At 46.0% G+C, this 24,311-nt stretch overlaps 1 protein-coding gene across 3 annotated transcripts in view; it reads right to left on the bottom strand.

Moving 5' to 3' along the window:
• The window catches only part of ak5 (adenylate kinase 5), a 197,447-nt gene that overhangs the window by 123,970 nt on the left and 49,166 nt on the right, over positions 1-24,311 (bottom strand). For all 3 annotated transcript variants that reach the window (XR_014391817.1, XR_014391818.1, XM_045714398.2), the window contains exon 6: positions 9,589-9,780. Coding sequence is in view for 1 of the 3 variants with exons in the window: in XM_045714398.2 (XP_045570354.1) it covers positions 9,589-9,780 (192 nt within the window). In the remaining 2 variants the exon portion in view is untranslated. The remainder of the gene's footprint in view (positions 1-9,588; positions 9,781-24,311) is intronic.

Below are 24,311 nucleotides of genomic sequence, written 5' to 3'. Positions count from 1 at the left end.
CCTCTCATCCTGTAAATATTCTCGTTCGCTCTCCTCCCTCTCTCGCCCTGTAAATATTCTCTCTCTCTCGGTGTTCATATCTTTCTTCCTACACACTCTCTCTACTGTCCTGTCCTCTCACCCCCTCTTTTACACCACTGCTACTCTCTGTTGTTATCTATGCATAGTCACTTTAATAACTATACCTACATGTACATACTACCTCAACTAACCATTGACTCTGTACCGGTACCCTCCCTTGATATAGCCTCCACATTGACTCTGTACCGGTACCCCCTGTATATAGCCTCCACATTGACTCTGTAACGGTACCCTCCCTGTATATAGCCTCCACATTGACTCTGTACCGGTACCCCTGTATATAGCCTCCACATTGACTCTGTACCGGTACCCCCCTGTATATAGTCTCCACATTGACTCCGTACCGGTGCCCCTGTATATAGCCTCCACATTGACTCTGTATCGGTACCCCCCTGTATATAGCCTCCACATTGACTCTGTACCGGTACCCCCTGTATATAGTCTCCACATTGACTCTGTACCGGTACCCCCTGTATATAGCCTCCACATTGACTCTGTATCGGTACCCCCCTGTATATAGCCTCCACATTGACTCTGTACCGGTACCTCCCTGTATATAGCCTCCACATTGACTCTGTACCGGTACCCCCTGTATATAGTCTCCACATTGACTCTGTACCGGTACCCCCTGTATATAGCCTCCACATTGACTCTGTATCGGTACCCCCCCTGTATATAGCCTCCACATTGACTCTGTATCGGTACCCCCCTGTATATAGCCTCCACATTGACTCTGTACCGGTACCTCCCTGTATATAGCCTCCACATTGACTCTGTATCGGTACCCCCCTGTATATAGCCTCCACATTGACTCTGTACCGGTACCTCCCTGTATATAGCCTCCACATTGACTCTGTACCGGTACCTCCCTGTATATAACCTCCACATTGACTCTGTACCGGTACCCCCTGTATATAGCCTCCACATTGACTCTGTACCGGTACCCCCCTGTATATAGCCTCCACATTGACTCTGTACCGGTACCCCCTGTATATAGCCTCCACATTGACTCTGTACCGGTACCCCCTGTATATAGCCTCCACATTGACTCTGTACCGGTACCCCCTGTATGTAGTCTCCACATTGACTCTGTACCGGTACCCCCCTGTATATAGCCTCCACATTGACTCTGTACCAGTACACCCTGTATATAGCCTCCACATTGACTCTGTACCGGTACCCCCCTGTATATAGCCTCCACATTGACTCTGTACCGGTACCCCCTGTATATAGCCTCCACATTGACTCTGTACCGGTACCCCCTGTATATAGCCTCCACATTGACTCTGTACCGGTACCCCCTGTATATAGCCTCCACATTGACTCTGTACCGGTACCCCCTGTATATAGCCTCCACATTGACTCTGTACCGGTACCCCCTGTATATAGCCTACACATTGACTCTGTACCGGTACCCCCTGTATATAGCCTCCACATTGACTCTGTACCGGTACCCCCTGTATGTAGTCTCCACATTGACTCTGTACCGGTACCCCCTGTATATAGCCTCCACATTGACTCTGTACCGGTACCCCCTGTATATAGCCTCCACATTGACTCTGTACCGGTACCCCCCCTGTATATAGCCTCCACATTGACTCTGTACCGGTACACCCTGTATATAGCCTCCACATTGACTCTGTACCGGTACCCCCTGTATATAGCCTCCACATTGACTCTGTACCGGTACCCCCCCTGTATATAGCCTCCACATTGACTCTGTACCGGTACACCCTGTATATAGCCTCCACATTGACTCTGTACCGGTACCCCCTGTATATAGCCTCCACATTGACTCTGTACCGGTACCCCCTGTATATAGCCTCCACATTGACTCTGTACCGGTAGCCCCTGTATATAGTCTCCACATTGACTCTGTATCGGTACCCCCCTGTATATAGCCTCCACATTGACTCTGTACCGGTACCCCCTGTATATAGCCTCCACATTGACTCTGTACCGGTACCCCCTGTATATAGCCTCCACATTGACTCTGTACCGGTACCCCCTGTATGTAGTCTCCACATTGACTCTGTACCGGTACCCCCCTGTATATAGCCTCCACATTGACTCTGTACCAGTACACCCTGTATATAGCCTCCACATTGACTCTGTACCGGTACCCCCCTGTATATAGCCTCCACATTGACTCTGTACCGGTACCCCCTGTATATAGCCTCCACATTGACTCTGTACCGGTACCCCCTGTATATAGCCTCCACATTGACTCTGTACCGGTACCCCCTGTATATAGCCTCCACATTGACTCTGTACCGGTACCCCCTGTATATAGCCTCCACATTGACTCTGTACCGGTACCCCCTGTATATAGCCTACACATTGACTCTGTACCGGTACCCCCTGTATATAGCCTCCACATTGACTCTGTACCGGTACCCCCTGTATGTAGCCTCCACATTGACTCTGTACCGGTACCCCCTGTATATAGCCTCCACATTGACTCTGTACCGGTACCCCCCTGTATATAGCCTCCACATTGACTCTGTACCGGTACCCCCCCTGTATATAGCCTCCACATTGACTCTGTACCGGTACACCCTGTATATAGCCTCCACATTGACTCTGTACCGGTACCCCCTGTATATAGCCTCCACATTGACTCTGTACCGGTACCCCCTGTATATAGCCTCCACATTGACTCTGTACAGGTACCCCCTGTATATAGACTCCACATTGACTCTGTACCGGTACCCCCTGTATATAGCCTCCACATTGACTCTGTATCGGTACCCCCTGTATATAGCCTCCACATTGACTCTGTACCGGTACCCCCTGTATATAGCCTCCACATTGACTCTGTACCGGTAGCCCCTGTATATAGCCTCCACATTGACTCTGTATCGGTACCCCCTGTATATAGCCTCCACATTGACTCTGTACCGGTACCCCCTGTATATAGCCTCCACATTGACTCTGTACCGGTAGCCCCTGTATATAGCCTCCACATTGACTCTGTATCGGTACCCCCTGTATGTAGTCTCACTATTGTTATTTCACTGTGAGGTCTACTACACCTGTTGTATTCAGCATTTCACTGTGAGGTCTACTACACCTGTTGTATTCAGCATTTCACTGTGAGGTCTACTACACCTGTTGAATTCAGCATTTCACTGTAAGGTCTACTACACCTGTTGAATTCAGCATTTCACTGTAAGGTCTACTACACCTGTTGAATTCAGCATTTCACTGTAAGGTCTACTACACCTGTTGAATTCAGCATTTCACTGTAAGGTCTACTACACCTGTTGTATTCAGCATTTCACTGTAAGGTCTACTACACCTGTTGTATTCAGCATTTCACTGTAAGGTCTACACCTGTTGTATTCGGCGCATGTGACTAATAACATTTGATTTGATATATTCTCTGTCATACCTCTCTCAATTCAATTTAAGGGCTTTATTGGCATGGGAAACATTTGGTGTCATCAAATTGATAAAAAATACAGTGCAGACATTGTTAATGTTGTAAATGACTATTGTAGCTGGAAACGGCTGATTTTTTATGGAATATCTACATAGGCGTACAGAGGCCCATTATCAGCAACCATCACTCCTGTGTTCCAATGGCACGTTGTGTTAGCTAATCCAAGTTCATCATTTTAAAAGGCTAATTGATTATTATAAAACCCTTTTGCAATTATGTTAGCACAGCTGAAAACTGTTGTCCTGATTAAAGAAGCAATAAAACTGGACTAGTTTAGTATCTGGAGCATCAGCATTTGTGGGTTCGATTACAGGCTCAAAATGGCCAGAAACAAAGAACTTTCTTCTGAAACTCATCAGTCTATTCTTGTTCTGAGAAATGAAGGCTATTCCATGTGAGAAATTGCCAAGAAACTGAAGATCTTGTACAACGCTGTGTACTACTCCCTTCACAGAACAGTGCAAACTGGCTCTAACCAGACAAGAAAGAGGAGTGGGAGGCCCTGGTACACAACTGAGCAAGAGGACAAGTACATTAGAATGTCTAGTTTGAGAAACAGACGCCTCACAAGTCCTCAACTGGCAGCTTCATTAAATAGTACCCGCAAAACACCAGTATCAACATCAACAGTGAAGATGCGACCCCCGGGATGCTGGCCTTCTAGACAGAGTTGCAAAGAAAAAGCCATATCTCAGACTGGCCAATAAAAATAAAAGATTAAGATGGGCAAAAGAACACAGACACTGTGCAGAGGAAGATTGGAAAAATGTGTTATGGACAGACGAATCTAAGTTTGAGGTGTTCGGATCACAAAGGAGAACATTCGTGAGACACAGAAAAAATGAAAAGATGCTGGAGGAGTGTTTGACACCATCTGTGAAGCACGGTGGAGGCAATGTGATGGTCTGGGGGTGCTTTGGTGGCGGTAAAGTGGGAGATTTGTACAGGGTAAAAGGGATCTTGAAGAAGGAAAGCTATCACTCTATTTTGCAACGCCTTGTCATACCCTGTGGACGGCGCTTAATTGGAGCCAATTTCCTCCTACAACCGGACAATGACCCAAAGCACAGCTCCAAACTATGGAATAACTATTTAGGGAAGAAGCAGTCAGCTGGTATTCTGTCTATAATGGAGTGGCCAGAACAGTCACTGGATCTCAACCCTATTGAGCTGTTGTGGGAGCAGCCTGACCGTATGGTACGTAAGAACTGCCCATCAAGCCAATCTAACTTGTGGGAGATGCTTCAGGAGATCAGGTATCAAGGTAATATCCCGATGTAGACTGTGTGAAGTAACAATGTTTATTGTAACAACAGGGGCAGGAAAACGACAGGTCAAGGCAGGCAGGGTCAGGGTCAGGCAGACGACAGGTCAAGGCAGGCAGGGGCTGATAATCCAGAGTAGGAGTAAAGGTACAGGTCGGCAGGCAGGGTCAGGCAGAGTGGTCAGGCGGGCGGGTACAGGGTCAGGACAGGCGAGGGTCAAAAACCAGGAGGACGAGAAAAAGAGAAGCTGGGAAAAGACAGAAGCTGACAGGACAAACGCTGGTAAACTTGACAAACAAGACGACCTGGCAACAGACAAACAGAGAACACAGGTATAAATACCCAGGGGATAAGTGGGGAAGATGGGCAACACCTGGAGGGGGGTGGAGACAAGCACAAGGACAGGTGAAACGAATCAGGGTGTGACACGGGAAGCATGGGGTAAAATCTCTACTAGAATGCTCAAAGGTCTGCAAGGCTGTAATTGCTGCAAATGGAGGATTCTTTGACGAAAGCAAAGTTTGAAGGACACAATTATTATTTCAATTAAAAATCATTATTTATAACCTTGTCAATGTCTTGACTCTATTTCCTATTCATTTTGAAACTCATTTCATGTATGTTTTCATGGAAAACAAGGACATTTCTAAGTGACCCAAAACTTTTGAATGGTAATGTATGTTAACATTGCCAAAGCAAGTGAAGTAGATTATTAGCAAAAGTGAAATAAACAATAAAAATGTAGTCTCAAATAGCACCCTATTCTCTATTTAGTACGAAATAGCACCCTATTCCCTATTTAGTCTCAAATAGCACCCTATTCCCTATTTAGTCTCAACTGGCACCCTATTCCATATTTAGTCTCAAATGGCCCCCTATTCCCTATTTAGTCTCAAATGGCCCCCTATTCCCTATTTAGCGCACTACTTTTGACCAGGACCCATAGATGAAACACACCGCTGGGGACACACCGCCGGAAACACACAGCTAGAAACTGGGGACACACAGCTGGAAACACACAGCTAGAAACTGGGGACACACAGCTGGGGACACACAGCTGGCGACACACAGCTAGAAACTGGGGACACACAGCTGGGGACACACAGCTGGAAACACACAGCTAGAAACTGGGGACACACAGCTGGGGACACACAGCTGGCGACACACAGCTGGCGACACACAGCTGGCGACACACAGCTGGCGACACACAGCTGGGGACACACAGCTGGAAACTGGGGACACCCAGCTAGAAACACACAGCTAGAAACACACAGCTGGGAACGGCTGAATGTCAAACAGCTGGAAACACACAGCTGCATGTCAAACGTTTGTGCTGCTTCCCCTCGTATTCATTGTGGAAAAACCACAAATGGTAAATACAGAGAAGAAGACTCTGTGACCTCACCTCTGAGGGGTGGGATGACTGGTCTCACTCGTTCAGCTGGGAACGAATCCAGACAGTCTAACATGGACAAAGTCGTCTAACACAGGGTGTTCATGTGATAAGGCAGTAGGGACAGAGGTTCAAGACACAGTAATGTCAATCTTTTTTTGTTTTTTTTTGGCTTAAAAGTAAGATTCTTCCAGCAAGCTATGGATAATAACTGTCACCAGCATATTTTCATCAACAGAGAGAGATATCCTGTAATACAATATGCATTTACTATGACGTTGATATTTATTGCTGTGATCACTGATAGACGTGATGCTGGAGGTCTTGACAACAGGAAGGAGGATTAAAATCTGCATGATCCTCTTTAATAGTTTCAGATTGGTTCACCACCATTAACCTATTTATCCCCTCTGAGTCGTAGTGTAGAGACAATATATCCACTAACAGCCCAGCGAGAGAGAGAGAGAGAGAGACAGCCTGATGCAGGCTAGGTTACCCAAGGTAGAGACAATATATCCCAGAGAGAGCGAGAGAGAGAGACAGCCTGATGCAGGCTAGGTTACCCAAGGAGAAGACAAAGCAGTAATTCCATGTGGCAGCGTTAGCTAATAATTCATCGGACCAGAGCCGTTCCTGATCTGAATGAATTAGCATTGAAAACCCAACCAGTGGTCTGGAAATCAAGAAATTAAATGGCTTTTAAATTAATTGAATGACACAAAAACAGATATGCTGTGTGTGTGCTGAGTAGCTAGCTGAAATTCACTACGACTGTGAATTTTATTTTTCCACTTTGATGGCAAACTTTCTGTACTGCTAACGTTCACTTCATGTTATTTCCACTCTAATTGCTAGTCGTATAGTTTAGAATTCTTCCTAATTTATACAAAGAGTTGTGGGATGTTAGAATCCTCCTGCCTTAACCTTTGCCGTCTTCAACCTAGGACATAGGTGGGTGTTACACGTTGAAGGTGGATGAGGTGAATTTGGCCCAGGCTAGGTAAAGGCCTCTGAGTACCTAGCTTAGGGGGTGCTGAGGGGGTACTGTAGGGGTGCTGAGGGGGTACTGTAGGGGTGCTGAGGGGGTAGTAGTACTGAGGGGGTAGGGGTGCTGAGGGGGTAGTGTAGGGGTGCTGAGGGGGTAGTGGAGCTGAGGGGGTAGTGTAGGGGTGCTGAGGGGGTAGGGGTGCTGAGGGGGTAGTGGAGCTGAGGGGGTAGTGTAGGGGTGCTGAGGGGGTAGGGGTGCTGAGGGGGTAGGGGTGCTGAGGGGGTAGTGTAGGGGTGCTGAGGGGGTAGTGGAGCTGAGGGGGTAGTGTAGGGGTGCTGAGGGGGTAGGGGTCCTGAGGGGGTAGTGGAGCTGAGGGGGTCCTGTAGGGGTGCTGAGGGGGTAGTGGTGCTGAGGGGGTAGTGGAGCTGAGGGGGTAGTGGTACTGAGGGGGTAGTGATGCTGAGGGGGTAGTGATGCTGAGGGGGTAGTGATGCTGAGGGGGTAGTGATGCTGAGGGGGTAGTGGTGCTGAGGGGGTAGTGGTGCTGAGGGGGTAGTGATGCTGAGGGGGTAGTGATGCTGAGGGGGTAGTGATGCTGAGGTGGTGCAACTATTCATTTTCTGCTTTTTGCAAAAACGGTTGTTTATAATTACGAATAGGATCTTGCAGGATACATTAGTGGGAACTGGAAGAGCTGTTTCCTGTCTCTACCGTCATTATTCTAATGGAATTCAGAAAGAACAAAACCCCTGTCCTGAAACATTCACATCAAAAGGTGTCAAGTTATGGGCAAAGACACAAAGCATACGCATCAAATTAAAATATTTTTCTTGATCAAATAACATGGAAAACAACCACTTTTTTTGTGTGTGTGTGTGCAGTAATAATTTACCATCCTTACAAACCACTTAATGTAAATAAATGTACATTACAGTATTGTACATACTGTAGGCTGGTCTTCTAGGTTAGTACCTGTAGACTTTCCATCGCCATGGAGATAAACAATGACCAATCCACTAATTGAGTACAATCTCTGTCATGTTGGTTGTCGATCATTGATAGACAGCCATTTTTCAAATCTTGCCATAGATTTTCAAGCCGATTTAAGTCAAAACTGTAACTAGGTCACTCAGGAACATTCAACATTTCACATTTACGTAATTTAGCAGACGCTCTTATCCAGAGCGACTTACAGTAGTGAATGCATACATTTCATAATTTTTTTTACCCATACTGCTCCCCCGTGGGAATCGAACCCACAACCCTGGTGTTGCAAACACCATGCTCTACCAACTGAGCCACACGGGACCATTGTCTTGGTGAGCAACTCCAGTGTAGATTTGGCCTTGTGTTTTAGGTTATTGTCCTGCTGAAAGGTGAATTCATCTCCCAGTGTCTGGTGGAAAGCAGACTGAACCAGGTTTCCTCTAGGACTTTGCCTGTGTTTAGCTCCATTCTGTTTCTTTTATCCTAAAAAACTCCCCATTCCTTGACAATGACAAGCATACTCATAACATGATGCAGCCACCACCATTAATTTGTTTTAAAAAAATCTAAAAACATAATTCCACTTTGACATTATGGGGTATTGAGTGTAGGCCAGTGACTCAAAATCACAATTTAATCCATTTTAAATTCAGGCTGTAACACAACAAAATGTGGGGAAATGAAAGGGGTATGAATTCTTACTGAAGGCACTGTAGCAACAGGGTTAACAACATGGCTACACACACACACACACCTCGCTAGTAGACTTCTACACACTAGACTATGGAGGAGACCAATAGCATACAATTAACACCATTAATGCCTTCCTGTCATTCAGATCAACAACAAGGCTCTGGTCCTGTGTGTGTGTGTGTGTGTGTGTGTGTGTGTGTGTGTGTGTGTGTGTGTGTGTGTGTGTGTGTGTGTGTGTGTGTACCAAGGCTCTGGTCCAGTGGATGGCAGATCGATGGACAGATGTGAGGACTAATGAATTATCTAAAGGGTTGTAGATCAGACTGGAAAAAGTGGCAAACCAGGGACTCTGTTGCTAATGGGAATTATGATTCTGGACACCCTCGAGGACAGTTCATTCAAGTCTTACTCTCCTAACAATAGGACAGGTAATATCCTGTCTGTCAGTCTTACTCTCTTAACAATAGGACAGGTAATATCCTGTCTGTCAGTCTTACTCTCTCAACAATAGGACAGGTAATATCCTGTCTGTCAGTCTTACTCTCTCAACAATAGGACATGTACTAATAAAGGAAACAATGGTACCCCTTGTGTGAATCCGCAACTAGAATTAGGGTCAGCTGCTGAGTGGTAAACACCATAGACAACACTTAAAAACTGCTCTCACACACACACACACACACACACACACACACACACACACACACACACACACACACACACACCCTCGTCTTACCGTGACGATGAGTCCCCTCTCCTGGAAGTATTTGACCAAGGGGATGGTGTTCTGTTTGAAGTTGGTGAGGCGGCGCTCTGTCGCATTGGGGTTGTCATCAGGACGACCCGTCGCCTCTGCTCGCTTCTCCAGACGCTCCTTCAGACGGTGGTTAGCACAGGACAGGAACACGACCAAGTCTGGAGTACAGATCTATTGGAAGAGATATACATGATTATATTATTCAGACAGTGCTGTTATGTTCTCTAAAGACAAACATACATTACGCCGCTGAACAGAAAAGGGAACAAACAAAGAAGTCACTTCGACAACAAAAAACCCAAACAGAATGGGGGTTTAAACGGGTTCTGAAAAACACCCTTCCTGTCCCACTGAAAGTTGACAAAGCAACAAGAACAGGGAGACACCAGCACCATGGATGCCTACTAGATTTTCCTCAGAAAATACAAAGTAAAAGGCGAAACTCAAACCAAGTTAGGATGAGGAAGTAAAAAACATCCTGACTAACGAGATGACTCTCTGGGCCAGGTGTGACACATCCTGACTAACGAGATGACTCTCTGGTCCAGGTGTGACACATCCTGACTAACGAGATGACTCTCTGGTCCAGGTGTGACACATCCTGACTAACGAGATGACTCTCTGGTCCAGGTGTGACACATCCTGACTAACGAGATGACTCTCTGGGCCAGGTGTAACACATCCTGACTAACGAGATGACTCTCTGGGCCAGGTGTGACACATCCTGACTAACGAGATGACTCTCTGGGCCAGGTGTGACACATCCTGACTAACGAGATGACTCTCTGGTCCAGGTGTGACACATCCTGACTAACGAGATGACTCTCAGGGCCAGGTGTGACACATCCTGACTAACGAGATGACTCTCTGGGCCAGGTGTGACACATCCTGACTAACGAGATGACTCTCTGGGCCAGGTGTGACACATCCTGACTAACGAGATGACTCTCTGGGCCAGGTAAAACACATCCTGACTAACGAGATGACTCTCTGGGCCAGGTAAAACACATCCTGACTAACGAGATGACTCTGGGCCAGGTAAAACACATCCTGACTAACGAGATGACTCTCTGGGCCAGGTAAAACACATCCTGACTAATGAGATGACTCTCTGGGCCAGGTAAAACACATCCTGACTAACGAGATGACTCTCTGGGCCAGGTAAAACACATCCTGACTAACGAGATGACTCTCTGGGCCAGGTAAAACACATCCTGACTAACGAGATGACTCTCTGGGCCAGGTAAAACACATCCTGACTAACGAGATGACTCTCTGGGCCAGGTAAAACACATCCTGACTAACGAGATGACTCTCTGGGCCAGGTAAAACACATCCTGACTAACGAGATGACTCTCTGGGCCAGGTGTGACACATCCTTAGTTGAAATGAAGTTATTTTTACTGAACGTCTTCCTCATGCCCTTAAAATCAAAGTCTCTCTTTGTTTCCACAGCAACCAAACTTCTAGCTGCCTGCCTTCATTTTTCTCAGGTAGCTGAATTTAGTAGAAGGCATATTGTGAGTTGACTGGGGGAAAAAAAATCAAGTACTTTAAAAATGAAGTACTTTAGCTTGATTACTTGATGACTGACATTAGTTGGCTATTTTTATAAAAGACTCCAATCTTTCACTTGAAGATAATTTGAATGATTAAGGACCATTATCCAATTGAATTGCATAGATGCTTTTTTTTCTCCCCCCCCCCTTTTTCAATGTTGGAATAAATTGTAGCTATTCTATGTTCACCCAAAACAAGAACACTTTAGAAATGACTGCTGCTGTAATATCTTCCATAAATGCTAGGTAGCAGACTAATCAACCAATCAATCAAAAACAATCGATCGTGACCTGGTGACTGAGTCAATAGAGACGCACGGACCCCCCCCCCCCCCAACCACCACACACACATTAATCCTCCTTCAGCAGCATGTCCTGAATTAGTGACTGTTTTCGTCTGTCTGTCTGTCTGCCTGTCTGTCTGCCTGTCTGTCTGTCTGCCTGTCTGTCTCTCTGTCTGTCTGCCTGCCTGTCTGTCTGCCTGCCTGTCTGTCTGTCTGTCTGCCTGTCTGCCTGTCTGTCTGTCTGCCTGTCTGCCTGTCTGTCTGGGGAAGAAAGGAGGATGATGAAGTGATGGAGAGGGAGGAGAGGGATGGAAGGGACCCAGGGGGTCTGTGAGGGTGAAGGTCCGTCTGTTCTAAAATAAGGTGCATTGAGCCCCGGAGGGCGCAAGCCAAAGGGCCGTTGTGATGTTTGAAAGGGCATCATCACAGCGAGAGCATCGCAGGGTGCTGCAGAGGAATGGACAACACACAGACATATTCTCTTCTATCTGGTCTCTACTGTACGACTCAACCTGAAACCGCCTCTTCGTTATACATAACCCATTACCTTCCGTCATTCATTACCCTTAATCATTACCCTTATTTATTACCCTTTATTAATTACGCATATTATTACCCATAATAATTACCTTTAGTTATTACCCTTATTTATCACCCTTAAAATTACCGTTATGTATGACCTGTATTTATTACCCTTATTAATTACCCTTATTCATTAACCATATTTATTACCCTTAAACATTACCTGTATTCATTAGCCATAATAAAATTGCCCTTATTCATTACCCTTGTTTAATACCCTTATACATTACCCATATTCATTAACCATGTGTATTACCTTTAAATATTATCCTTATTCATTAGCCATAATTATTACCCTTATTCGTTACCCTTACCGATTAGCCATATTAAAATGACCCTTATACATTACCCTTGTTAAATACCCTTTTTCATGACCCATATTTATTACCCTTAAAATTACCCTTATTCATTACCCTTGTTCATTATCCTTATTAATTACCCTTATTCATTATCCTTATTCATTACCATTGTTCATTATCCTTATTTATTACCCTTATTCACTATCCTGCTTTATTACCCTTGTTCATTATCCGTATTCATTATCCTGCTTTATTACCCTTGTTCATTGTCCTTATTTATTACCCATATTCATTACCCATATTTAATACCCTTATTTTATCAGGTAAGTTGACTGAGAAGACATTCTATTTTCTATCCCTCCAGTATAACATAACACATTGTGGTGAGTCTTATGTCATGTTGATACCAACTCTACGATTCATAACACTGAACTGAAGTGAAATTGGAAAAACAACTGATGTGAACATAGACAGACACATAGGATGCCATTTGGGACAGAAACTATTCCATTACAGTACACTACTTTTGACCAGAGCTCATAGCGCCCTCCGGAGCTCTACACACCTTATCTCTTGTAAAAGTATTTTTTTTCTTTCTGTAATGTCTTTTTTCGTTAACATGCTGACTGACAGGGCACATGCTGACTGACAGGGCACATGCTGACTGACAGGGCACATGCTGACTGACACAGGGCACATGCTGACTGACACAGGGCACATGCTGACTGACACAGGGCACATGCTGACTGACACAGGGCACATGCTGACTGACACAGGGCACATGCTGACTGACACAGGGCACATGCTGACTGACACAGGGCACATGCTGACTGACACAGGGCACATGCTGACTGACAGGGCACATGCTGACTGACAAGGGCACATGCTGACTGACACAGGGCACATGCTGACTGACAGGGCACATGCTGACTGACAGGGCACATGCTGACTGACACAGGGCACATTCTGACTGACACAGGGCACATGCTGACTGACACAGGGCACATGCTGACTGACACAGGGCACATGCTGACTGACACAGGGCACATGCTGACTGACACAGGGCACATGCTGACTGACAGGGCACATGCTGACTGACAGGGCACATGCTGACTGACAGGGCACATGCTGACTGACAGGGCACATGCTGACTGACACAGGGCACATGCTGACTGACACAGGGCACATGCTGACTGACACAGGGCACATGCTGACTGACAAGGGCACATGCTGACTGACACGGGCACATGCTGACTGACACAGGGCACATGCTGACTGACACAGGGCACATGCTGACTGACACAAGGCACATGCTGACTGACACAGGGCACATGCTGACTGACACAGGGCACATGCTGACTGACACAGGGCACATGCTGACTGACACAGGGCACATGCTGACTGACACAGGGCACATGCTGACTGACACAGGGCACATGCTGACTGACACAGGGCACATGCTGACTGACACAGGGCACATGCTGACTGACACAGGGCACATGCTGACTGACACAGGGCACATGCTGACTGACACAGGGCACATGCTGACTGACACAGGGCACATGCTGACTGACAGGGCACATGCTGACTGACACAGGGCACATGCTGACTGACACAGGGCACATGCTGACTGACACAGGGCACATGCTGACTGACACAGGGCACATGCTGACTGACACAGGGCACATGCTGACTGACACAGGGCACATGCTGACTGACACAGGGCACATGCTTGATTCCCCGTGCGTCATCGTGGGCACGTTGATTTTATCCATCAACACCAGACGCGATCAGGACAGCAGGATGAAACATCATAACTAACTATGTTCATTTGGGGCCCGAAACACATGAAACTTTAATGGACATTTAGCTAGCTAGCTAGTTAATTTGTCCTGGGATATAAACATTGTGTTTTTTTTTTATTTTACCTGAAATGCATAAGGTTCTTTATTTCCTGGATCTTTGTAAATTTTTTGACCATTTTCAGTCAGGAAGGTGACCAAGAACCCGACGGTCACTCTGACACAGCTCCAGAGTTCCTCTGTGGAGATGGGAGAACCTTCCAGAAGGACAACCATCTCTGCAGCACTACACCAATCAGGCCTTTATGATAGAGTGGCCAGACGGAAGCCACTCCTCAGTAAAAGGCACATGACAGCCCGCTTGGAGTTTGCCAAAAGACACCTAAAGGACTCTCAGACCATGAGAAACAAGATTCTCTGGTCTGATGAAACCAAGATTGAATTCTTTGGCCTGAATGCCAAGCGTCCCTTCTGGAGGAAACCTGGCACCATCCCTACAGTGAAGCATGGTGGTGGCAGCATCATGCTGTGGAGATGTTTTTCAGCGGCAGGGACTGGGAGATTAGTCAGGATCGAGGGAAAGACGAACGGAGCAAAGTACAGAGAGATCCTTTATGAAAACCTGTTCCAGAGCGCTCAGGACCTCAGACTGGGGCGAAGGTTCACCTTCCAACAGGACAACAACCCTAAGCACACAGCCAAGACAACACAGGAGTGGCTTCGGGACAAGTCTCTGAATGTCCTTCAGTGGCCCAGCCAGAGCCTGGACTTGATCAAACATCTCTGGAGAGACGTGAAAATAGCTGTGCAGTGACGCTCCCCATCCAACCTGACAGAGCTTGAGAGGATCTGCAGAGAAGAATGGGAGAAACTCCCCAAATACAGGTATGCCAAGCTTGTAGCGTCATACCCAAGACGACTCAAGGCTGTAATCACTACCAAAAGTTCTTCAACAAAGTACTGAGTAAATGGTCTGAATACTTATGTAAATGTGATATTTCAGGGGGGTTTTTTCACATAAATTTGCAAACATTTGGAAAAAACTGTTTTCGCTTTGTCATTATGGAGTACTTTGTGTATTTTGATGAGGAAAAAAAACAATTTAATCAATTTTAGAATAAGGCTGTAACGTAACAAAATGTGGAAAAAGTCAAGGGGTCTGAATACTTTCCAAATGCACTGTATATGCTCCTAAACAATAATGAAGAGATGGGAGAGGCAGGACTTGCAGAGCGTCAAGCGTCACAAATAGAACCAAGTTCTATTTTAGCGCCTGGCTACGGAGACGCTCATTGACGAGAGCGAGCAGTTTGGATGAAATGATTGAACATACATTTATTTAGTGGTGTTCACGTTAAGACTAACTGTCACCATTGGCGTCGGTAATGGGGATCCAAATAAATCAAATCAAATAGGGAGTAGGGTGCCATTTAAGACACAGAATATATTACTGTAGCCTAGCAGGCTTAGCCTTGATGCCCACTCTATCCCTCTCTTTATGTCTCTCCTAGCAGGCTTAGCGTTGACGCCCACTCTACATCTCTCTCCTAGCAGGCTTAGCCTTGACGCCCACTCTACCCCTCTCTTCATCTCTCCTAGCAGGCTTAGCCTTGACGCCCACTCTACCCCTCTCTCCACGTCTCTCCTTGCAGGCTTAGCCTTGACGCCCACTCTACCCCTCTCTACATCTCTCGCCTAGCAGGCTTAGCGTTGACGCCCACTCTACCCCTCTCTACATCTCTCTTAGCAGGCTTAGCCTTGACGCCCACTCTACCCCTCTCTCCACGTCTCTCCTAGCAGGCTTAGCCTTGATGCCCACTCCATCCCTCTCTTCATCTCTCTCTCCTAACGCCCACTCCATCCCTCTCATGTCTCATCCCTCACTTTATCATTCAGGCATTGCAGTCCTCTTTCATCACTAAGCTGTAGAAAGACACTGATAACAACCAGTTGTCTTATCATTATTATTATCATTATTATAATTAGGATGTTGAGCCCGTTTCCCACTGAACCTGTTCCGTTTCCCACTGAACCTGTTCCGTTTCCCACTGAACCTGTTCCGTTTCCTACTGTCCCTGTTCCGTTCCTACTGAACCTGTCCCTGTTCTGTTCCCACTGAACCTGAACCTGTTCTGTTCCCTACTGAACCTGTTCTGTTCCTACTGAACCTGTTCTGTTCCTACTGAACCTGTTCTGTTTCCACTGAACCTGTTCTGTTTCCACTGAACCTGTTCTGTTCCCTACTGAACCTGTTCTGTTCCCTACTGAACCTGTTCTGTTCCCTACTGAACCTGTTCTGTTTCCTACTGTCCCTGTTCTGTTTCCTACTGAACCTGTTCTGTTCCCTACTGAACCTGTTCTGTTCCCTACTGAACCTGTTCTGTTCCCTACTGAACCTGTTCTGTTTCCTACTGAACCTGTTCTGTTTCCTACTGAACCTGTTCTGTTCCTACTGAACCTGTTCCCCACTGAACCTGTTCCCCACTGAACCTGTTCTGTTCCCTACTGAACAGTGTTCTGTTTCCTACTGAACCTGTTCTGTTCCCTACTGAACCTGTTCTGTTCCCTACTGAACCTGTTCTGTTCCCTACTGAACCTGTTCTGTTCCCTACTGAACCTGTTCTGTTCCCTACTGAACCTGTTCTGTTTCCTACTGAACCTGTTCTTTTCCCTACTGAACCTGTCCCGTTTCCTACTGAACCTGTCCCTGTTCTGTTCCTACTGTCCCTGTTCTGTTCCTACTGAACCTGTCCCTGTTCTCCTACTGAACCGGTGTGTCCTTACAGAACCATCGCTAAGACGCCAACAGACTCAACCACTGCCAGAGAGGAGTTTTGGTATTAATTGGTTGCTTAGACACAACGGTAAACATAGTGGACATTCGTTATCTCTTCTCTTCTCCTCCCCCTCGCTTGCATTAAACTCTACCTTGTCCTTAGGTTGCCCCAACAGTTGTCTTGATTTCACATCTCTGCCTCTCCTCTTCTAATCCTGGAAACCTAGAAACATGTGTGTGTGTGTGTGTGTGTGTGTGTGTGTGTGTGTGTGTGTGTGTGTGTGTGTGTGTGTGTGTGTGTGTGTGTGTGTGTGTGTGTGTGTGTGCGTGTGTGCGTGTGTGCGATTACAAGCAGATGTGCTAGATGTGAGATAAGGTGTGTTTGTGTATGTATGCCTTTTTGTGCGATTGTCTGGATACAGAGTAAACAAGCTCGATCTAACCTGTTAGCAATGTAATCTATTATCAAAGTGTAGAGTGTGCAGTGATTGAGGTGGAACAGTCAGAATGGGGATGGAACCAGCAACACCATGGTTATGTAACAGATTCTCTAGCTGTGTAATTAAAGCCCAGCTCTCTTGGCATTAAAGGGGGTGGTAGTAGCAACTACAGTAGTAGTGCTGTGATTGATGAATGGATTGATAGATACAATACATAGATAACTGGCATGACATTAAATGCACTGACTTGGATACACGTCCTCACAGAAGAATCGTGCTCTGGTTGGCAGACACACACAAACACAGAGGAGTCATGCCCTCAGATTAGTGCTGTTTTAAAATAATTCAGATGTTAAATTAATTACTAAACTTTAAGCACGCGTTTTTTTTTAATCAAGGTCCTATTCCACAGTAACAAAGTCTAAATTGTCAGGACAAGCAGGAGGTATGTATGTAAATTAAATTGATCAATCTACAGTTGAAGTCGGAAGTTTACATACACTTAGGTTGGAGTCATTAAAACTCGTTTTTCAAACCACTCCACAAATTTCTTGTTAACAAACTATAGTTTTGGCAAATCGGTTAGGACATCTACTTTGTGCATGACACAAGTAATTTTCCAACAATTGTTTACAGACAGATTATTTCACTTATCATTCATTTTATCACAATTCCAGTGGGTCAGAAGTTTACATACACTAAGTTGACTGTGCCTTTAAACACTTTGGAAAATTCCAGAAAATGATGTCATGGCTTTAGAAGCTTCTGACAGGCTAATTGACATCATTTGAGTCAATTGGAGGTGTACCTGTGGATGTATTTCAAGGACTACCTTCAAACTCAGTGCCTCTTTGCTTGACATCATGGGAAAATCAAAAGAATATCAGACCTTGTGAAGATGCTGGAGGAAACAGGTACAAAAGTATCTATATCCACAGTAAAACGAGTCCTATATCGACATAACCTGAAAGGCCGCTCAGCAAGGAAGAATCCACTGCTCTAAAACCGCCATAAAAAAGCCAGACTGCGATTTGCAACTGCACATGGGGACAAAGATCATACTTTTTGGAGAAATTTCCTCTGGTCTGAACAAAAATAGAACTGTTTGGCCATAATGACCATCGTTATGTTTGGAGGAAAAAGGGGGAGGCTTGCAAGCCGAAGAATACCATCCCAACTGTGAAGCACGGGGGTGGCAGCATCATGTTGTGGGGGTGCTTTGCTGCAGGAGGGACTGGTGCACTTCACAAAATAGATGGACACATGAGGCAGGAAAATGATGTGACTATATTGAAGCAACATCTCAAGACATCAGTCAGGAAGTTAAAGCTTGGTCGCAAATGGGTCTTCCAAATGGACAAAGACCCCAAGCATACTTCCAAAGTTGTGGCAAAATGGCTTAATGACAACAAAGTCAAGGTATTTGAGTGGCCATCACAAAGCCCTGACCTCAATCCCATAGAACATTTATGTGCAGAACTGAAAAAGCGTGTGTGAGCAAGGAGGCCTACAAACCTGACTCAGTTACACCAGCTCTGTCAGGAGGAATGGGCCAAAATTCACCCAACTTAATGTGCGAAGCTTGTGGAAGTCTACCTGAAACGTTTGACCCAAGTTAAACAATTTAAAGGCAATGCTACCAAATACTAGTTGAGTGTATGTAAACTTCTGACCCACTGGGAATCTGATGAAAGAAATAAAAGCTGAAATAAACCATTCTCTCTACTATTATTCTGACATGTCACATTCTTAAAATAAAGTGGTGATCCTAACTGACCTAAAACAGGGAATTTTTACTAGGATTAAATGTCAGGAATTGTGAAAAACTGAGTTTAAATGTATTTGGCTAAGGTGTATGTACACTTCCGACTTCAACTGTATATAATACTAACCCCTGGTCATTTTATGAAGTTGGCTTTAGCAACACGCCACTATTAAGCCACACCTCCAGTCTTCAGATCTGGCCAGGTGGCTCATAGTTCAATAACCCAACTAAGTGACCCAACAGGCTGGGTCAAAAATAACCCAACATGTGTTCTGTCCACTATTTACCCAGCTCTGGGGTTGTTATTAACCCAGCAATTTTCAGAGTGTAGCCAGCTAGATAGGCTCCCAATCTCCCAACCTCATAACTAGCTACCAAGCCACTTCACGCTACCAATCAAATTAGAGTAGCTTGTCTAACTATCTTAGCTGGCATGCCTGCTGTCACGGTTGGTAGACTTTAGAATAACAAGTAATAACTAAATATGACTAACATTCCTTTCAATCTTTTACCCAGATTTGAGCAAAGATGCTGAGAATAATTGGTTTCTTTAATAAATAGCCACCAGTCAGGAGGAGAGGTATGCTGAGATATACAGATAAATACTTGGTTTAAGTGTAATCTAGGAATTTATGATAACACATTTATATTTAGTAATTTTAGTAATTTTGGTCAGTTGCTCTCATCCAGACCAATTTACAGTTAGTGCATTCATCTTAAGATAGCTAGGTGGGGCAACCACTGGTTGCCTAGAAACCACCAAGAGAGGAGAAATCACTCCCCCTCCAATACAGCCACTGATTACCAAAACCAGAACAGTCACAAATTACCCTGACCCCTTGATCCTGGTTGATGTGTCCACTGGGAAGACAGGCAGCCCTTGAAGTAGATGGCCCTAGCTAGCTAGACAGTACTAGACCATAACAGATTAGGACAGAAATTATACTTATCACTCCTGGAGATAACAGGAGTCCTCTAGCTATAGAATCACTCCTGGAGATATCAGGAGTCCTCTAGCTCTAAAATCACTCCTGGAGATATCAGGAGTCCTCTAGCTCTAAAATCACTCCTGGAGATATCTGGAGTCCTCTAGCTCTAGTATAACTCCTGGAGATATCAGGAGTCCTCTAGAATCACTCCTGGAGATATCAGGAGTCCTCTAGAATCACTCCTGGAGATATCAGGAGTCCTCTAGCTCTAGAATCATCCCTGGAGATATCAGGAGTCCTCTAGCTCTAAAACCCCTCCTGGAGATATCTGGAGTCCTCTAGCTCTAGAATCATTCCTGGAGATATCAGGAGTCCTCTAGCAATCATTCCTGGAGATATCAGGAGTCCTCTAGAATCACTCCTGGAGATATCAGGAGTCCTCTAGCTCTAGAACCCCTCCTGGAGATATCTGGAGTCATCTAGCTCTAGAACCCCTCCGGGAGATATCTGGAGTCCTCTAGCTCTAGAACCCCTCCTGGAGATATCTGGAGTCCTCTAGCTCTAGAACCCCTCCTGGAGATATCTGGAGTCCTCTAGCTCTAGAACCCATCCTGGAGATATCTGGAGTCCTCTAGCTCTAGAACCCCTCCTGGAGATATCTGGAGTCCTCTAGAATCATTCCTGGAGATATCAGGAGTCCTCTAGCTCTAGTATCACTCCTGGAGATATCAGGAGTCCTCTAGAATCCCTCCTGGAGATATCAGGAGTCCTCTAGCTCTAGAATCACTCCTGGAGATATCGGGAGTCCTCTAGCTTTAGTATCACTCCCGGAGACATCAGGAGTCCTCTAGAATCACTCCCGGAGATATCAGGAGGCCTCTAGCTCTAGTATCACTCCCTGGAGATATCAGGAGTCCTCTAGCTTAGTATCACTCCTGGAGATATCAGGAGTCCTCTAGCTTTAGTATCACTCCCGGAGACATCAGGAGTCCTCTAGAATCACTCCCGGAGATATCAGGAGTCCTCTAGAATCACTCCTGGAGATATCAGGAGTCCTCTAGTATCACTCCTGGAGATATCAGGAGTCCTCTAGCTCTAGTATCACTCCTTGAGATATCAGGAGTCCTCTAGCTATAGTATCACTCCATGAGATATCAGGAGTCCTCTAGCTATAGTATCACTCCATGAGATATCAGGAGTCCTCTAGAATCACTCCTGGAGATATCAGGAGTCCTCTAGAATCACTCCTGGAGATATCAGGAGTCCTCTAGAATCACTCCTGGAGATATCAGGAGTCCTCTAGAATCACTCCAGGAGATATCAGGAGTTCTCTAGCTCTAGAATCCCTCCTGGAGATATCAGGAGTCCTCTAGCTCTAGAATCACTCCTGGAGATATCAGGAGTCCTCTAGCTCTAGAATCACTCCTGAAGATATCAGGAGTCCTCTAGCTATAGATTCACTCCCGGAGATGTCAGGAGCCCTCTAGAATCACTCCCGGAGATATCAGGAGTCCTCTAGTATCACTCCTGGAGATATCAGGAGTCCTCTAGCTCTAGAACCCCTCCTGGAGATATCTGGAGTCCTCTAGCTCTAGAACCCCTCCTGGAGATATCTGGAGTCCTCTAGCTCTAGAATCACTCCTGGAGATATCAGGAGTCCTCTAGCTCTAGTATCACTCCTGGAGATATCAGGAGTCCTCTAGGATCCCTCCTGGAGATATCAGGAGTCCTCTAGCTATAGAATCACTACTGGAGATATCAGGAGTCCTCTAGCTCTAGAAATACTCCCGGAGATATCAGGAGTCCTCTAGATTCACTCCTGGAGATATCAGGAGTCCTCTAGCTCTAGAATCACTCCTGGGGATATCTGGAGTCCTCTAGAATCACTCCTGGAGATATCAGGAGTCCTCTAGCTCTAGTATCACTCCTGGAGATATCAGGAGTCCTCTAGAATCCCTCCTGGAGATATCAGGAGTCCTCTAGCTCTAGAATCACTACTGGAGATATCAGGAGTCCTCTAGCTCTAGAACCCCTCCTGGAGATATCTGGAGTCCTCTAGCTCTAGAACCCCTCCTGGAGATATCAGGAGTCCTCTAGCTCTAGAATCACTACTGGATATATATGGAGTCCTCTAGCTCTAGAATCACTCCTGGAGATATCAGGAGTCCTCTAGTATAACTCCTGGAGATATCAGGAGTCACTTAGCTCTAGTATCACTCCTGGAGATATCAGGAGTCCTCTAGCTCTAGTATCACTCCTGGAGATATCAGGAGTCCTCTAGTACCACTCCTGGAGATATCAGGAGTCCTCTAGCTCTAGAATCACTCCTGGAGATATCAGGAGTCCTCTAGCTCTAGAACCACTCCTGGAGATATCAGGAGTCCTCTAGCTCTAGTATCACTCCTTGAGATATCAGGAGTCCTCTAGCTATAGTATCACTCCATGAGATATCATGAGTCCTCTAGCTCTAGAATCTCTCCTGGAGATATCAGGAGTCCTCTAGCTATAGATTCACTCCCGGAGATGTCAGGAGCCCTCTAGAATCACTCCCGGAGATATCAGGAGTCCTCTAGTATCACTCCTGGAGATATCAGGAGTCCTCTAGCTCTAGAACCCCTCCTGGAGATATCTGGAGTCCTCTAGCTCTAGAACCCCTCCTGGAGATATCTGGAGGCCTCGGGCTCTAGCGCTCCTCCGGAGAACTGGGCCTCAGCGCTCCCCGGAGATATCTGGAGTCCTCTAGCCTCCTGGAGAACGGGTCCTCGCTGCCCGGAGATATCAGGAGTCCTCTAGCTCTAGTATCACTCCTGGAGATATCAGGAGTCCTTTAGAATAACTACTGGAGATATCAGGAGTCCTCTAGCTCTAGAATCACTCCTGGAGATATCTGGAGTCCTCTAGTATCACTCCTGGAGATATCAGGAGTCCTCTAGCTATAGAACCCCTCCTGGAGATATCAGGAGTCCTCTAGAATCACTCCTGGAGATATCAGGAGCCCTCTAGCTCTAGAATCCCTCCTGGAGATACCTGGAGTCCTCTAGAACCCCTCCTGGAGATATCAGGAGTCCTCTAGAATCACTCCTGGAGATATCAGGAGTCCTCTAGAATCACTCCTGGAGATATCAGGAGTCCTCTAGAATCACTCCTGGAGATATCAGGAGTCCTCTAGCCAGATCACTCCTGGAGATATCAGGAGTCCTCTAGCTCTAGTATCACCCCTGGAGATATCAGGAGTCCTCTAGCTCTAGTATCACTCCTGGAGATATCAGGAGTCCTCTAGCTCTAGTATCACTCCTTTGATATCAGGAGTCCTCTAGCTATAGTATCACTCCATGAGATATCAGGAGTCCTCTAGCTATAGTATCACTCCATGAGATATCAGGAGTCCTCTAGCTCTAGTATCACTCCTGGAGATATCAGGAGTCCTCTAGAATCACTCCTGGAGATATCAGGAGCCCTCTAGCTCTAGTATCACTCCTGGAGATATCAGGAGTCCTCGAGCTCTAGTATCACTCCTGGAGATATCAGGAGTCCTCGAGCTCTAGTATCACTCCATGAGATATCAGGAGTCCTCTAGCTCTAGTATCACTCCATGAGATATCAGGAGTCCTCTAGAATCACTCCTGGAGATATCTGGAGTCCTCTAGCTCTAGAACCCCTCCTGGAGATATCTGGAGTCCTCTAGCTCTAGAACCCCTCCTGGAGATATCTGGAGTCCTCTAGCTCTAGAACCCCTCCTGGAGATATCTGGAGTCCTCTAGCTCTAGAACCCATCCTGGAGATATCTGGAGTCCTCTAGCTCTAGAACCCCTCCTGGAGATATCTGGAGTCCTCTAGAATCATTCCTGGAGATATCAGGAGTCCTCTAGCTCTAGTATCACTCCTGGAGATATCAGGAGTCCTCTAGAATCCCTCCTGGAGATATCAGGAGTCCTCTAGCTCTAGAATCACTCCTGGAGATATCGGGAGTCCTCTAGCTTTAGTATCACTCCCGGAGACATCAGGAGTCCTCTAGAATCACTCCCGGAGATATCAGGAGGCCTCTAGAATCACTCCTGGAGATATCAGGAGTCCTCTAGAATCACTCCTGGAGATATCAGGAGTCCTCTAGCTCTAGTATCACTCCTGGAGATATCAGGAGTCCTCTAGCTTTAGTATCACTCCCGGAGACATCAGGAGTCCTCTAGAATCACTCCCGGAGATATCAGGAGTCCTCTAGAATCACTCCTGGAGATATCAGGAGTCCTCTAGTATCACTCCTGGAGA

Source organism: Salmo salar, chromosome 03, assembly GCF_965601325.2.
Source record: "Salmo salar chromosome 03, fSalSal1, whole genome shotgun sequence".
In the NCBI taxonomy this organism is placed as follows: Eukaryota; Metazoa; Chordata; class Actinopteri; order Salmoniformes; family Salmonidae; genus Salmo; species Salmo salar.
This window is presented reverse-complemented; position numbering and strand designations above follow the sequence as displayed.